Here is a 16,708-nt window from a genome sequence, read left to right as displayed (position 1 = left end):
ATTTATTTCATCTCATTATTCCAACTGTAGACTTAAAGTGCAACAGGAAAAGTATGTTTGTGGGGCTGCACCAGGTTCTTTGATATTTCTTTTACAGTATTAATAGGATGAAGTTGCTATCAGAGCTCAGGCAAGTGTTTGATAGGATGGAATTTTGCTAAGAGCTGTTGCAGTATATTCTCCATCCACATATATTAGTCACACCCTCTCCTGTTGAACTGTGAGATGAACCTGTTTTCTTTGAGGCACAGGCCTGTACATTATAAAGGGAGTTTTAGAATGTTCTGCATCTCAGTATTTATCTTACTTGCTTCTCTCATAGTTGGAAGTAATTTATTTTTACTATACATAAGTACATAACATTTGAAATAAGCTACCTCTTTCTTCTTAAAGACTGCTTCTAACAAGGATCATTATATTGATGCAGTCACACTTGTGAATCAAAACAAAATTTAACAAAATTAATTTGTTATTAATAAATTACTATGAATATTAGGAAAATAAAAATCGTTATACTCAGCAATAATCTGAGCACTGCTTATTATTGGGACTTTGTTGGTAGGAAAACAATTAGGTGTTGTGAGATAAGATTGCAGAAAATTATTTATAGCTAAAGATATATGTAAAATCCTGATTAATATTTTACTTTTTAAAAAGGCAGGTAGATATATTAGATATAAGATATAATATTATTATAATTTGATGTCATGCTGACTGCCTAGTCAAAGGTATATCTTTTATAATTTAGGAAAGGAGCTGTATGTTTGTTTCTTGGGTTTGAGGTTTTAAAGGATCTCTATTTCTTGAACCCAAATTCTTTTGTCCCCCATATGGAAAATGATAATTTGTATTATATTGGTACTTACTTGTATTTGTATTAAAAGCATCTAAGTGTTTTGAAGTTAAAGTTGGGACATAAATAGTCTGCTAGACATGTTTTGCTTTTTACAATTACTTAATGTTAAGGTAGCTGTTATTGCATATGTCATAGTGCTGTCAGTATGCAAGATATTTTGCTTAGATTTGAAAAGGTTGTTCATAGTAGGACGGAAATTCAGCCAACTGAGTTCTATGCAGAGTAAAACAGTTGGCACTCAGTAGAGATGGAGCCCACAGGGAAGCATCCATGAAAGAGATTTAGGGAGACAAAGCAATGTTGTTGAATTTACATCCAAACCAAACACTCTGAGAATATTGCAGACTTTGGAAAATCCTCTTTATCAGCAGAATCCTCTGTATCTACCTACAAAATTCATAGCATAGGTATTTTGAGGTAACTGAGGGAATAACAGAGAAAATATTGGCTGTGTGAACACTGGGGGCAAAAATGGAACATAGGGCTGGATGCTGCTATCAGCAGTTTGTGTTTGGATCAAATTTTACTATTTTAGAACTTTTTAGTGACACACTTTATTTAAAATTGAATTAATATCTGAGCACTATACATCCCTGTGATGCAAAGACCATTGGCTGGGTGTGCATATGTATGATATTTTAAAAGTGTGAAAATAAAACTACAATAGATAGTAGAAAAGTTCAGATAATTCTGAACATTGTTTTATTCAAGGATAGGCCATCTCCATGAGACTTTGTGATTACAGGCACATTTTACAAAAAAGTGTATTAAATAGAAAATTGAGATGAATGTATAAAATCCTTCAGTGTTCAGGTAAATGGCATGATACACATTGAAACAAGATTTAAATACTTCTGTTTTCTAGGGGGGAAAAAAATGAAGCCTAAGGGGTAGCAGATTACTTTCTTAAGCCCATTTTTTGTGTGGGTAGCAAGAGGAACCCACATAATGCTGATAAAAGACAGGAGGGATTGAAGTGGAAATATATGAGCTGTTGAGTTGTAAAAGCTAGAAAATTTCAAAATTATGTTGTTATTATATTGTATCACAGTAACATTTTTCATATTAGCTTCTCTGTGGACTGCAGTAGTTTGGAGACGCCTGAATGGCTTTCAAGTGATGTTCAGTAGGGCAGAGGTTCCTGTGGTGCTTGCACAGCTGTGTCTTCAGGGGCACAGTTTCCAAAGCCAGCCAGTTGAAAGCCAATATTCACTGTCTGAGCACTGTGGTGAAGCCTTCCCTATACTTCTAAAAGCAGATCTATTTTGAAGTCCATGTAATGCCATCACACAATTTTTAAGATGTTTTCCATATTCGAAAAATAAATTATTGTTTAATATTTGAATATTATATCTATATATACATATATATTTATATATATATAGATATATAATAATGTGTTTAGCTCTAGCTTACTGCAGTTTTTCATTGATTAGTAGATTTCCTGTGAAAATTGAAATTAAAAAGTGAAGGCGATGACTGTGGCAATGTCTAGTGATGAATAAAACTTAAAGTTTTTGAAGTTAAAATATAATTAAATGCAAGTGAAGTAATTTTTTTTCTGTAAATATCAGTAATTCTAAACGTTATTCTCTGATAAAACCCAAGTAACAATGCATATTTTAATGAGACAGTACATTTGCCTGGGCTTTTTTTCCTCCTCACAGCCATGAAGGAACAGATTCTGTGGCTGACCTGACAGACGTTATTGTGGTATTAAACAACTTCAGAAGCAAAATTATCAAAGTTCAAGTACGTATGCAGTGTTTCCTGGTATGAAATATGACTTATGCTTATGTGTCTCAGGCTATATTTAATTGAAATATGTATACTGAAATATATAATTTAGATTTTGTATAATTAAAAAGAAGGATGTGCAAATTAATGTAGTTAATTTGATCCAATCAGGTTGTACTAATTGTGTGGGAGATTTGTTAAATAGATGTTAAACATAGATAACATTTATCTCATCTAGCTCGAGGTGCCCAAGTGTGTAGACTTGGTGACTTAAATCCCTTTCTGCTTAGCAGGAGAGAGTCCAAAGGACTGCTCATCCCTACTCATATATGGATTTAAACTAGGAGAATGACCTCTTGAGACATCCATTTCTCTCCAGTGAGTGAGGAGAGATTTTACACAAAGTCCAGATTGCAGAGTGGAAGTCAAAATTAGTTGTGTTGAATTTTACCCTAGGCGACCAAATTTGTGTCAACAACATTACATTACTTTCATTAGATGTCTCAAAAACAGCTAATGGAGCACCACTTATAGTAAGGAGAAAGATCCTCAAAATACACTATATTTTCCACTATATATTTTAAATATTTTTAAAACACCAGACATGAGTCTCTTCCCCAGTCCTGTAACTGAAAGTTTCCAGAAGCTAGGGAAAATGTGTGAGACTCTGGAGCATGATGAGCCTGTCTTTAAACAACAGAGAATGGGTAAAAGGGTGCCTAATTTTCCTATTTTGAGCCAAAATAGAAATACTATTTTATGTGAAAGATGGTATGTGTATTAAGCTTATAACTAGAATATGTAAGCTCTGCCATTCAGCTGAACTCTAGAATCACTTCACTGATCTGTAGCCAATGCTTCAGGAGCATTGGCTAAGAAGACTCATGATTTAGTGTCAACAGAAATCTGTGTTAGCTTGACAGTATAAACATGTGAAATTAATATGACTAGATTCACACATTCAGGTTGTAAGAAGCTATTTGGTTTTCAAAAGCAATTAGATTTCTTTTAATCAAGGAAATTGGGGTGGTAAATGAAATTAATCTTGAGCCATTACAAGCATCTGGATAAGACAGCAGAAATTGCTTAAGTTGGATGCAAGAGCTTATGTTTCAGTGATAAATTTGTCACTTTCTCCCTGTGAAGGGCTTATGAAAAGACAGTTTCCTCTCAGGTAAGTTCCACTGTGAGGTGCTACGCTTCTGCCAGCTAATGGCTGGATCATAAACTTGTGAGGGAGGAAAATGAGATAAAATTCACCACACTTGTAGTTGTTGTTTGCATAAAGATGTACAGAGGGCTTGAAACGTGCTGGCTGATTTATTAATCACCATACTTAGTGGCTCTAGCCAGTTAGTACACCATAGTGAGATAATCACAATACAAGTAGTAATTACCATCAACTACCTTCCCAAGTTACACAAACACATTTATTTTACTGACTAGGTACAGAAAAAGCCTGATAAAGTGAATGAAGAGCTTCTTACAGATGGAACAACAGGAAAAAAAGGAAGTGTGGAATCAGTTGCAAGGTAATGCATAACTTGATTCTAATTCAACTGTTCCAGGACACGTTTATTATTACTCATAGCAAGTAAATTTTCTTACTTGATACTGATACGAATGTGTAAAAAGTCTCTCTAGGGGATTTATAATGTAAATAAAAAGGGGGAAAGACAAGCTATAATGTCATGTCAATCTCCTTTTTTATTCCCTTCTTAATCTCTCCTTTGTATTTCCAGTTTCTCTTCATTTTCTCCTTTGGCTATTGTTTCCATTTTACTGTGGCAGGAAATCAGTCTCAATGTGAAAATCTCAGCTAGTTATGTGGTACTCAGATATGTCAAACTGAACATCAAAAAGCAGACCAATGCTGCTTGTCTGCTTCTGGACATAATTTATGAAATCTCAAGTGTTTTTACCTTTTACTTTTGAGTTCTTCAAGTAATTGTAATAAGCATCTCAAGCATTACATTTGGGGCTAATAACTTTGTAGTATTTCTGATTTGCTGTTTTGAACAAGACTCAAAAAAGGTTTTCTTCAGTTTTCAGTAGGTTGGGCAGTGGTTGTCAGTCACAGACTGCTAAAGAAAATAAAGAAAAGGCATAGCAGTTCTGCTTTATCTACTAATCACTTGGCTCCAGTCAGTCCTGTACACACCTCTCTTGGTAGATCCAAGACTGGCTTCTGTTCCAGCTTTGAATGTCTCATGATGAGGCCTCTTGTGCCACAAGTACCTTCAGAACTGAGATTATATTGAGTGTCTGTGGCTGATTTTGTGTTTATCACCACTTATCCACAGATGATTTTATTGTTACAATGTAATAGAATCACAGAATGTTAAGGGTTGGGAGTGTCTTTGAAGATCATCTAGTTTCAAGCCCCCTGCCATGGGTAGGAACATCTCCCACTCGACCAGCTTGTTCAGAGCACCATCCAGCTTGGCTTGAACACTGCCAGGGATGGGGCAGCCACAGCCTCCCAGGGCAGCCTGTTCCGATGTCTAACCACCCTCACACTAAAGAATTCCTTCCTACTAGCTAACCTAAATTTCCCTTTTGCAGTTTGTACTCATATTGACTAGATTCAGGGACCCTCCCAGACTACTATGCTACGACTCTCAAAAATTTCTTCCACACTGGACCCACATTGCTGCACAAAGGTTCCTCTGAAGAATGATGTTAGTTGAAGGAATTTTTCATTGACTTCAAACTTCCCACTTCTAATTGGCTGCATCAGAGGATGTATGTGCAGAGATCAAAATCTTAACTCCTTCTAAGAAGGTTACAAGGGCAGAGATCTCTGAACCTTCCAGGTCTTGCCTTTTTGTCACAGTAGCATTCCTCGTGCTCTTGAGCTTGGCTGGGCCAAGGAAGCCCCTTACCCAGTGAAGTTTATTTGCTCTTCCCAGTGATTCAAGGTTATGGCTCAAGGACATGATTTGAGGCTGTCAGCCTCTTGCCATCTAGGATCTTGTCAAATACCCTTTATTTTTGTTATCCCAGAATGAAAAGAATATCCACCTGCACATTGTTCATTACAGGAACCCACATGTGCTCTAACACGGGAGATGTGCACACCACTTTGCCCAGGCCCGTTCATACCTGAGCTGCCCTTCTCCCACTGACTGCTTTTCCCACGTGACCTTAAAGGTCAGCCCAGCAGCTTTGGAAAATTTCTGCTTTCTGTAAAGCTTTGCAGAATCAATATTTTCAAGATCCTTGCATCAAACCTCAGTTTTCTTTTTTCACATGTGATGGCTGCTTTATAAACAGCTTGACAGTCTTTCAGTCCTGCTATCACTAAATATAAGTCATGGGACAAAAAGTCAGGAAGAAAGGAGATAAGACTGCTTGGACCTGTGAACTGCAGTCTGTTTAGCCTGTGAGAGTTCAGTGCTGGTTGAGAGGTTGTCTGTCTTCTTTGAAGATGCCACACCATGCAGACACTGCCACTCCACTGATGTCTCTCTCTTTCACCAGAGAGAGAGTGAATAGAACGTGGGTTTCTCAAAAGATTATTCACACCACTTAAACACATTGCAGCCTCTCAGCTTTGTATCAGTGGAGTGATCTGAATTCTTTTGAATACATTGGAGATCTGAGACTTGTCTTATTTGCTCTTAAAGATTGTGAAGATACCTATTTTTACACTTTCTAAAGGATACTTTTAAAAGGGATGTAACCAGAAGAAAAAGTAATAGGGTGACTCATGCAATCTAAGTGTGTGAGGAATGACTCATCTCACAAAAAAGACTATTGAGGTAAATTTCCAGCAGTATCAAATGGCTTGATAACCATTTGATAACTGTAACCAATCTGGCTCTGCAGTTCTGAGATCTGTGAAGCAGTGCCTGAGGGAGACTGCAGCCACCATCCCCTGCCTCTGTGTGCTGGAAGGCACGTGATTAAAAACCAGCCCTGGTAGACTTTGGTATTCAAAACAAGCAAAGAATGCCGTGCAGCAGAAACAAAAACCTCTGTACAACATACTTCAAATACATAGGTTAGCTTCTAGGGACAGGAAGCAGAGTAATCTGAAGAAGAATTCAACCAGTGTTACAAAAAACACTGGGAAATCCCATCACCACAGACCTCTGAAAGTTATGAGTGTTCTAGGGAACGTTGTAACTCCTAAGCTTAGGCATGTGCACTGGAAGTAGAATGTAAGTGTATTTGTTTACTGCAGGATGTGTATTTCTTTTGTGTGTTTTCTTATTTTCAATTCTCTATGAGCTTAATGATAATTTAGTAGGATTTCTTTTTCCTGCTGAATTTTTCCATATATAATTATTTATAATAATTCTTAGACTTTCAGAAGAAATTCCAACCGATGAGAAGGAAAAGAAAAGTGATATTCTTAACATTTTTTCTGTTGCTTCAGGCCATTTATATGAACGTTTCTTAAGGTAAGGAAAGGTAAAAGGGGAAACAACAATTTCATAGCAATACTCTATATTTTCTTAGTAAAACTAAGCAACCTAAAGAAACTGACTTTTTAAACAACATCTAAATAATAAATTTTCAAAAGCGAAAGAAGTTGTATACAGTGAGAACTAAATTAATCCTTAAGAACAAAATGATTCAACATATAGATGTTCAAAAATACCATGATTCTTTGAAGTCAGAAAATGTCTTTCATTTATGAAGTACAAACATAAAAGATGAAGTTCATGCTCTGTATAAAGACACAAGAGAAGTGACTTCATTAGAGTTGTGTCTATTTGTGTTTTATACAAACTGGATTTACTACATGCACATATGGCCTTACTTATCTCAGGGTCCTTTCAATGAGCAGTGACTGCTTTTAAGGAATTCTTACAGTGTTGCCTGATCTCTTCACAACCATCTGTGTTACTTTTCTGATTTGAGCACTGGTGATTTGATGGCTGAGTCATCTGAAGTTTGAACATTGTGTTTCTTTCCTTCAACCTGCAACCACCTTCATAAAGGGAAAGACACATTTACTTCCAAGGAGAAAAAGTAATCTTAAAATGTCCTACTTGCTGCTTTGTCTTATTTTCGAGCTCATTATGGCTTGATTTTAGGGCAGACTTGACCTCTGGTAAGGTTGTAAGTCACTGCTTATTTCTCTGGTTACACCAAATAAAGGCCACAACAGTGAAAAATAATTGAACCTGAAACAGTGATTCTTAGAGTTATTAAGGGTTTCCAGAAGAGGGTCTGTGTTGAACTTTGCTTTTTTTTATTTTCAGCAACCTATTAAACTCAACCAATAGATTCTAAAAGAAGTTATTTCAGTGGCCAAGTTAATATTTAAGGTACTAACCATTTTTTTGATTCAGTCAGGCACCTCTCCTAGAATAAAACATGTTAATAGATGCACTTTTGAAATTGTACCTTCTACTATTGCTTAGCCAATCTGGATCAAATAAGGCCATCTGAAAGTGCCCTTGAACACACGCTCTTTAAAGCTTTTAATTAGAAGTAGATAAGAATTTTTACTTAAATTGGGTTAAAGAAATTATACTTAGACTTAGACTTTTAGTACTTCCTAAGTGCAGTTGAAATTTAATGACCCATGTGTATTTGTTTGTTTATTGTAGACTTGTATTTCCACAGAATTATGATGCTTTCTGTCCTACGTCATACAAAAACACCAGTTAAATTTTGGTTTCTGAAAAACTATCTCTCCCCAACATTTAAGGTAGGAGAAGTCTTCCTCTTTTTTTTTTTTTTCCTTTAAAATTTTAAGTAATTTTGTTTTAATTCCAATTGACTAATTGTATAATTCAAATTAAATTTTCACAGTGGAAAATAATCCTTGAATCTTTTAAATATCAGTGTTAGGTATAAGGTTTTTCTCTTCTGGGACATGAAGCCCAGTGATAAATTATAATAATTTATTCTCTTTTGATAGTCTCCAAGAGTTTGCATGAAATGCTATTTCTATTGGTGTAACTGAGGATACTGTTAAAACTAAAGGAACATTTAAAAGTAATAAATTATGTAGTCAGTAAGGCCAATACAGCTGCAGCTGCCTTGGAGCATTCACTCCTTTTCCTTTTGAGTCCTTGTGTGCATATCTGTGCACCTGATGGTTTTTTGTTCTTCTTTTTGTTCTAGGATGTAATTCCTCACATGGCTAAAAAGTATGGGTTCAAGTATGAGCTGGTCCAGTATAAGTGGCCCCGCTGGCTTCATCAACAGACAGAAAAACAAAGAATTATTTGGGGCTACAAAATTCTTTTCTTGGATGTTCTTTTCCCTTTGGCTGTGGATAAAATAATATTTGTTGATGCTGACCAGGTAAGAAAAAATAATGGCATATTACTGTATGAGGAATTAATTTGGGCTTAAATTGATCCAGTTTCGTTCTCTGTGGCCATTTTATTCAGGTGTTGGTCTCAAAAGATTGTTGCAGTTGTACAGACAGAACCAGTGGTGTTGCAGAATGTAAAAGCAAGAATTTTGCTTGTCTTCAGTCGTGTGGACATTAAGAGTTTCCCTGTACTGAGTTGTCCTGAATTGTCTGTGTGGAGAGAAAGGTGCCTGGAGAGATGTGTGTGATCTTAAAGGTGCATTTCACTGAAAGCATATTGGAGTGATTCCATCTCTGGGCTGATTGTGAGAGGAATTCTCCACTATGGACAGTGTCTGAGGTGATTTGCAGCTTTGGAACAACTTCTAGATGGCTGAAATTCTTCAAGATTAATCCTATCTCTATTTTAAATTTGCATGCAGTCTTTCATTCAGGAATGAACATTGTATAATGTACTGAAAGACAAAGTGCTGTCTCAGATGAGGCATTGAAGAGTTTATCACAAGGTTATTAGAAACCCTGAGACAAATTCTGATGTATTTCGGTCCTTTTCCAAAGCGCAAGAATAAATTAAACTTAGGTGTAGCCATGCAGACTGCAACTCTGCAATTTCACCTGGATACACCATCTGGGAACACTGGTTGTCTGTCGTAACTACTGTAAGGACTTCTCTGTGCTCCCAAATAGCAAAACTTCTCTTTACCACTGATAAATTAGGTAAGTGGGATTTGAAGGAAGAAGGATTGATTAGCAAATAAAGGGCATTTGTAAAATGTCATTAAAACCTCTTTTTGAAAGTGCCATTGGATACAAGGATTTTTCAAATGATGCAATAATTTTGGACTACTCCAGGTGGGTAATAAATGAGGAGGATTCTTTAGAAGGGACATGATTGGTAGATTTCAAAAGTTATGTTTCTTAATTAAGGAATTTTATATTGGGTAACCAGAAACACTGGTCTGTGAATTAAAAAATATTACCAGTTTTATATAATTTATTTAATAAATGTGCTACACAGATGACCACTGTTAATAATATAATAAACAGTAATAAATAATAATTTTTGAACAATAATTTGGCAGCTGTCTCCCAGTGGAATAGTTTATCTATACCTCACTGATATAGCATCTGAGGGGCTTTTTAAATTAAAATTAAACATTGTGAAGCCTGCTGCAATACCTATCCTCACAGAAACAGTACTAAATTATATTCTTGTTTAGATTGTGAGGAGTGACCTGAAAGAGCTCAGAGACCTGGACCTGAATGGAGCTCCCTATGGATACACTCCTTTCTGTGACAGCCGCAGAGAGATGGACGGGTACCGCTTCTGGAAATCGGGGTACTGGGCTTCACACCTCGGCAAAAGGAAATACCACATCAGGTAGGACAACCCCTCACACACTTCCTGTGCAGTTTGGGAGTTGGATTAAAATCTGGGTGTTGGTGTTGAGGCATTCAAGAGCCATTCTCAGTAAGGGATGACGAAGGCAGGAATTCTGATGGTGCACTGATTTCACTGCTTTATGGTAGTTTCAGCCACTTCATAAAGAAAAATACCCCTTCAGGATGGGAACAAGTTTTACTTTCTTGTTACTTTTATTACTATTATCAAAAAGAGAAAAAAACCCAGAAATCCTATTTCTTTGGTTTTTTTATTCTTTTTAGTGCCTTGTATGTTGTGGACCTGAAGAAGTTCAGGAAGATTGCAGCTGGAGACAGGCTTCGGGGCCAGTACCAGGCTCTTAGTCAGGATCCAAACAGTCTGTCAAATCTAGATCAGGTATATATGGCTTTGAGCATTTTTGGGTTCATTTTCTTTATCTTTCTCAATATGTATGGAATAGCTTGTATCTCAGCATAAATGTTACATAATTCCAAAACTGTTTGCCATTTACTGCTGTTTTAGCCTATTTTCAGGAGTGCATATGAGCACAGCTCAGAAAATTGCTTTTTTTTAATTTAAAAATGAGGAAAAACCCCAACTTACAGAACTTTTCACCTTTATTTGTAGTTGTTCTGTGTGCATTTATGTTTTTCTGATTACAAATAACCCTACATTCTGATAATGGTAATTATATTCGTGTTGTTGAAACAAGAGCTTGTTTCCTTTCTATTTTTTTTCCATTAACATAAATTAAATTTTCTTTTGTAAGCTAACTGCAAATGCACTCTGGTGGTTGCTGTACATGGTCACCTTGCAGTGGCTGGAGTTTGTCTCACTTTGGGTGAACCTCAGAAGGCTTCATAAGTGAAATTGTCCCTGCTTTTGTGTTTTCCTTGTGGAAATACTTAAGCACAGAAGATTTTTACCTGCCTCTAGCAGCAACAGGATCCCGTGGCAGCAAAGCCCACATTGCTCAGTGCTTTTCCAACACCCCTGCTCTGCAAGCAAGTTTCTCTCTTACATAAGGACATTATTGCCGCTTGCATTTTTTTCTCCAGGAATACAAGTAAAAATTGAAAATAGCAATTCTTATGATACTGGGCAAAGAAAAGTGGGAATACAGCCACACTAAAAACTCAGACTTGACTGGACACCTGCAGCTGAAGCAACCTTTAGCTTTATGTTAAGAGCAAAAGGGTGAAATAACAGCAACAGTCAGAGTTCACATCTTTCTGGACAACAGAATGAATTCCTGGCCCTGATCATCCACGTAGAGCTCTGATGAGATAGAGCTGTGTGTTCTCCAAACAGTCTTATCCACATGTACAAGATGTCTTTCAGAAAGACCTTTTAAGATGCAGAGGTTACAGGTTTTCACCATATTGCTGGTTTTCAGAAAATTGGTTTTATCTAATGTTCTCAAAATATTAAAATTCTCATTTTAAGATTCTTATATTTCCAATTACAGTTTTAATACATGATAGCATATATCTCCTATAAATCTCTTGGATGAAATCAAAAGCCACTTAAGGACTAGATGTTAAGGTAGCTAAATCTTGGCAGAATGGAATTGGAATTACTTTAGAAGTACTTCAAAGTGGTATTTTCATAATAATCTGCTTTGACTGTATTGATAGGAGCAACTTGCTGTCTTCATTGCTTCTTCTTACACAAAATACAGCAATACTCCTAGAAATACAAACCACAGTGCAATGTATTTGAGACCTGGGGAGCTTTCATCTGTTGCTAAGGATGCATTATAACTCTTTTACTACTATTTTTGTTTTAAATACCTGTCTGGAGTGCTCACTGCCCTTCTCAAAGAAGCAGCAATCTCAGCTCTCTGTTAATCTCCCAGCAGTGCAATCTTCATGGGTGGTAGTTAAGGTTCTTAAACCACAGAAGAGAAGTAGATAGAAGGGGAAATGATAAATGCAAAGGAGAGTAAGTATGGAACTCCTATGGAGAAAAAATTAGACATCATAAAAACTAGACTTGCAGTACAGTAATTTTGTTCAGAGGGCTTTCTGTATTCATTCTTTTTTTTTTTGTTTACTTTAAATCCTGAAACTAACAGCTGACTTTCTACATTTTACTGCATGTAACAATTTTTAAATTGACAGCTTCTAAGAGTACTGTAGTAACTCAGGAATTGTGATTTCATTTAGCAAGTCAGAGAGGCACAACAGAAAACCAGTCTCTCTTCTTTGCGAACTGAAATGGTTATGAACCATTCCAAATGGTGATAAGCTACCTTCCAAAAATTACAAGTTTTTAAAAAAATGAAGCATTTCAATTAATGTTGAATGTTTTTGCTCTCCATATAATTTGATGTAATTCTTTGGTACTAATGTCTGTATTTCAGTTAAATTATACATCTTTCATAATGCAGCAATAAGTGCTATTTTATTCTGTCACATTTAGCAGTGTGAATTGGCTAAATAAGTGACTAACACTTGAGTGCTGACATTTATTCTAAAATATAATGTAAGGGTTGCACATGTGAGGGAACTTACAAATGGATGTGCCAGTTGCTGCCCCTGCTCTTTGTAACTCTGGCCAGAGTAGGTGCCTGAGGTGTTTCTCATTTATAAATGCTGTTCCCTGCATTCAGCCAGATCTTGGCTCCAGATTTTTGTGACAAGATTACCTGACTATGTAATAAAGGTAAAAAAAAAACCCAGAAGTGAAGTAAGGAACACAGCCAGAATAGCAGTTTAAAGCTTTTCCTTCTCAAGCTCATTTCTGGAATCTGTTTTCCTAGAAGTTGTCTCAGTTTAGAGTAGTGGCATAATCTTGTACTATATGTTTTTTGAGTCAGGGTTTTCTTTTTCAAATTTAAGGAATGAAAAGCTGGTTTCTACTCAGTGCTAATTTATGGTTTTACAAAATTTTTGCAGGATCTTCCCAATAATATGATTCATCAAGTAGCCATTAAGTCTCTCCCTCAGGAGTGGCTTTGGTGTGAAACCTGGTGTGATGATAAATCCAAGAAAAAGGCTAAAACAATAGACCTGGTGAGTTGATCCTGACTTAAATGAGTTGTATAGATTAAAAATTTTGCTGTGATTTTGGGGCATTTCAGGTTAAGTGTGTGTCATGTCATGAAGGCAGCCTTGCTGGAAGGCACTTCAACATTCCATCCCTTCCTCTGAGACCTCTCCCACTTGCTCTGTACCAAATCTGCTTATATTTAAGCTGAAAATTCTACCAAAAAATTAAGTGTTGTTGTTTCTTAACCAGATGGGATTGAGGCTTTTCATGCCCATATGCTTATTTTCCTTATAGTTTTTCCATAGCCAGCCAAGTTAGTGGAACTGTGACCAAGTGCTATTACCTGTCTGGGCACTGTGGGCTGCTGCTGTTCTCCCCACATAGAAGCTTCCTCTAGAATCTTAACATCGTCGTGGTTTTCTTGGTCTGTTTTGCTGCTATGAGCAGGAGATAAAGCAAAGTCTTAAAAGCATAATGCTCAGGACACTATTCATGTTTAGGAACAAGAAAGTTTCTTTGGTAATAGAAACAGAGACAAAAATCTTTTCCCTGTCATTATTATCCCCATCCCATTTTTCCCCCATTTACACACATACACTATTTGTGATGCTTTAGATATAATTTGAAAGGAAAACAGACAGTTGGAACTTGATGTGATTTTTCAGTATGCAAATAGTTTTTGTTTTCTTCGTGTCTTTACTGTTAGAATGAGTTTGTGCTCTAAAGACAGGTGCTCTCTGTTCAAAACCCACATCAGGTTCAGTTTCGATGTGCCAGTGTCAATCCTGCATCTCTCTGGGTAACTTTGCCTAAGACTTAGTAGTCTTGTGCCAGCCATGTCTGTGCTATACTGATGGTCAGCAAAAAGAAAAGTATTTGCAATTCATTTGAGCTAAATTCTCTGAAAAGGTGTTATTTTCACATTTGCTTTTTTTCCATCTGATATGTTTTAAACTTTCAGTGCAACAACCCCCAAACCAAAGAACCAAAACTAAAGGCTGCTGCCCGGATAGTTCCTGAATGGGTTGATTATGACTCTGAGATCCGAAACTTAATACAGCAAATTGAAAGAGAGAAGAAAAATCTATCATCATTATTTCAAAAAGGTAATTTACATGCATATTCAGCTGTTAGTTTTAAAAATTAAATTTCAGTCTAGTTGAAATTAAGATTGGGTTCAGTAGGCACAAATCTTGTATTTGTGTAATTTCCCTTGTTCTTAGAGAAATGATGTGGGGTTTGATAGTTGTGTGATGCTTCTTTACACAGGAGTTACACTGACAGTTCAAACCCTGTTGTTTCATGCCAGAATCTAAGAGAAAGCTCAGTGGTCCTGTTCCTGCCCCTCAAACACAACCAACAGTCACATTATTTTAGCCACAATAGTAAGTGAAGCACATTAGCTTAGACTTCACTTGGATAATCTAAAACTCATGTCTATTAAGCAGCTGAGGACTGAGTATTAATTTGCCTCTGCATCTCTCTCTCTCCACGCTTATCTATCCAAGCCTTTTTCCACTAGACTGAATTCTATTTTAGTTAGTTTGGGGGTGAGGTTTGGTTTTTTGTTTGTTTGGGGGTTTTTGTTGTTGTTTTGTTTGGCGCTTTTTTTTTAACTGAATTTGTTTTAAACTGAATTAATTAAATAACATGAAATAATTAAATAACATTGCCCCAGACAAACAAAACCCAAAACCAAAAAAAAAGCCACAAACACATATACAGGACTCCCAGTAAGACTTGACTTCTTGGACTAATGTGAAACAAAATGAAAAAATGATTTTAGCTCTCAGGGTTGAAGAAAAAATTAGCAGATAAATATTTATAAGTCTTGAGTGGAGGAACAAATTCACTTTTCCTTTTAAAGAATTCTTAGTGGGTTTTATTCTTTGTGAAAGCTTCTGGTCAGCTTGTAGCAAGGCTCCAAAAATGAAGTTCATGTTGCTGAACTGACTGATTAGCAGGAAATGGAAACTAAAAGGTTTTTTCCACATCTTACAAACCCAGGCACTGTCTCTAGGTAACTCTTTTGTGTGTTTTTTCCCCTTTGGCTACAGGGCTCAAGCACGATGAACTTTAGCACAGCCCGTGACCAGCAATGGTGACAGCTCCAGAGTCTTCTGGGAAGGACTGAACAGAATTTACAGCTGTTACATTGGCACTCTTTGCAGCATTCTTTAATGTGAAGTCAAATATTTTATAACTTAAAGTGTTATTTACAACATTTTAAATGCAATACAAAAATGAGAAATCCACAGGTATTTGGGGGTTGGGGTTTTTTAGCCGGTATGGAGCTTTCCCAACGGCTTTGCTTTTCTTTTGCTTCTTTAAAGTACAGTTTGCCCAGAGGACTTTGGAACGTGAAGAAAGATGTGTTCAGCACTGTCAGTCCGGGGGAGTACACACACATTAAATATGTACTTGAAAACTGTTTTGTGCATATTCCATGCATTAGGCTACTCTATTTAAATATCAGAAATTTTGGTTCTATGCCCACAGTTTTGTCCCTCAAGAAATGCTGTGGTCACAATAAAGAATTTCATCAAAAATAAGATGTCTCATTTAGACCACACAGAGATAACTCCACGTGGAAGCTAAAGCAAGGAATGACAGTCTTCATTTATTATGCAGGATTGCTGCACTCTTAGAGATTTTTTAAACTAATTTTTGATTCTTAGGCTCCTTTTGGCCACTTAAATATTTGTGTGTGATAAAATTCCATTATGGTTTTGGTTGAGGTGATTTTCTGACCAGTATACATTTCATCAGAAGGTCAGTACCTGAAAGCTGCTCCTACTCACTTTTGATTATCATCATCCTGTTTATAACTGAAAAGAAAATAATAAAATACATGAGTATTTTTTGACTATCAGTGGTGTCTCCTGTAATTTTCTAAACCTGTACTCACAAAACTGTTGCTTTAATGGGATACTGACATTTTCATCCCACAAAATTGCAGGGAAAAGTTCTTGCAATACACATATTTGAAAATGGGGAATTTGTGTCTCAAAGTGAAATCTAGTGCCTTAAATACACACTCTGTTGTTCAGGCTGTGCTGGTTTCAAAATGGGATTGGATGAGACCACTCATTCTTAAAAGAAATCTTCCAGTTTAAATGCTTGAAATTACACAAAACCAGGTAATTTGTACTTAGTGAATCAGCAAGAATTGCACATTATTTCCATAGCAGGAAATAATTGAATAAAAAATGAGAGAACAATGACAGTGGATTTTGTATGCACTGTCATTGTCCTCAGCTGTTGGTTACTTAAAATTTCTTACTGTAAGAGCGAGTATTTAAAATCACTTGTTGCTGATATCTTTCAAGCCATATTACTAAGGAATGTGAGACATGCAGATTTTTTTACAGCTCTTTGTATTTTCTGTGGTTTTGCCTTTATGTATTTTGAACAGTTTTAACATGTCACACACAGGTTTTTAAATGTCTGTTGA

At 36.3% G+C, this 16,708-nt stretch overlaps 1 protein-coding gene across 1 annotated transcript in view; it reads left to right on the top strand.

Moving 5' to 3' along the window:
* Positions 1–16,112, top strand: part of UGGT2 (UDP-glucose glycoprotein glucosyltransferase 2) — a 76,955-nt gene extending 60,843 nt beyond the window's left edge. Inside the window, exons 30-39 of the mRNA XM_041478319.1 lie at positions 2,524–2,608; positions 4,040–4,125; positions 6,904–7,002; positions 8,177–8,261; positions 8,681–8,863; positions 10,097–10,257; positions 10,542–10,656; positions 13,161–13,277; positions 14,216–14,360; positions 15,312–16,112. Of these exons, the coding sequence (XP_041334253.1) occupies positions 2,524–2,608; positions 4,040–4,125; positions 6,904–7,002; positions 8,177–8,261; positions 8,681–8,863; positions 10,097–10,257; positions 10,542–10,656; positions 13,161–13,277; positions 14,216–14,360; positions 15,312–15,334 (1,099 nt within the window). The 3' untranslated portion in view covers positions 15,335–16,112. The remainder of the gene's footprint in view (positions 1–2,523; positions 2,609–4,039; positions 4,126–6,903; positions 7,003–8,176; positions 8,262–8,680; positions 8,864–10,096; positions 10,258–10,541; positions 10,657–13,160; positions 13,278–14,215; positions 14,361–15,311) is intronic.
* The last annotated feature ends 596 nt before the right edge of the window (positions 16,113–16,708 follow it).

The sequence above is a fragment of the Pyrgilauda ruficollis genome, unplaced genomic scaffold, assembly GCF_017590135.1.
Source record: "Pyrgilauda ruficollis isolate IOZ18807 unplaced genomic scaffold, ASM1759013v1 scaffold44, whole genome shotgun sequence".
Classification (NCBI taxonomy): domain Eukaryota; kingdom Metazoa; phylum Chordata; class Aves; order Passeriformes; family Passeridae; genus Pyrgilauda; species Pyrgilauda ruficollis.
Note: the sequence above shows the minus strand (reverse complement) of the source record. Positions and strands in the feature narration are given on the sequence as shown.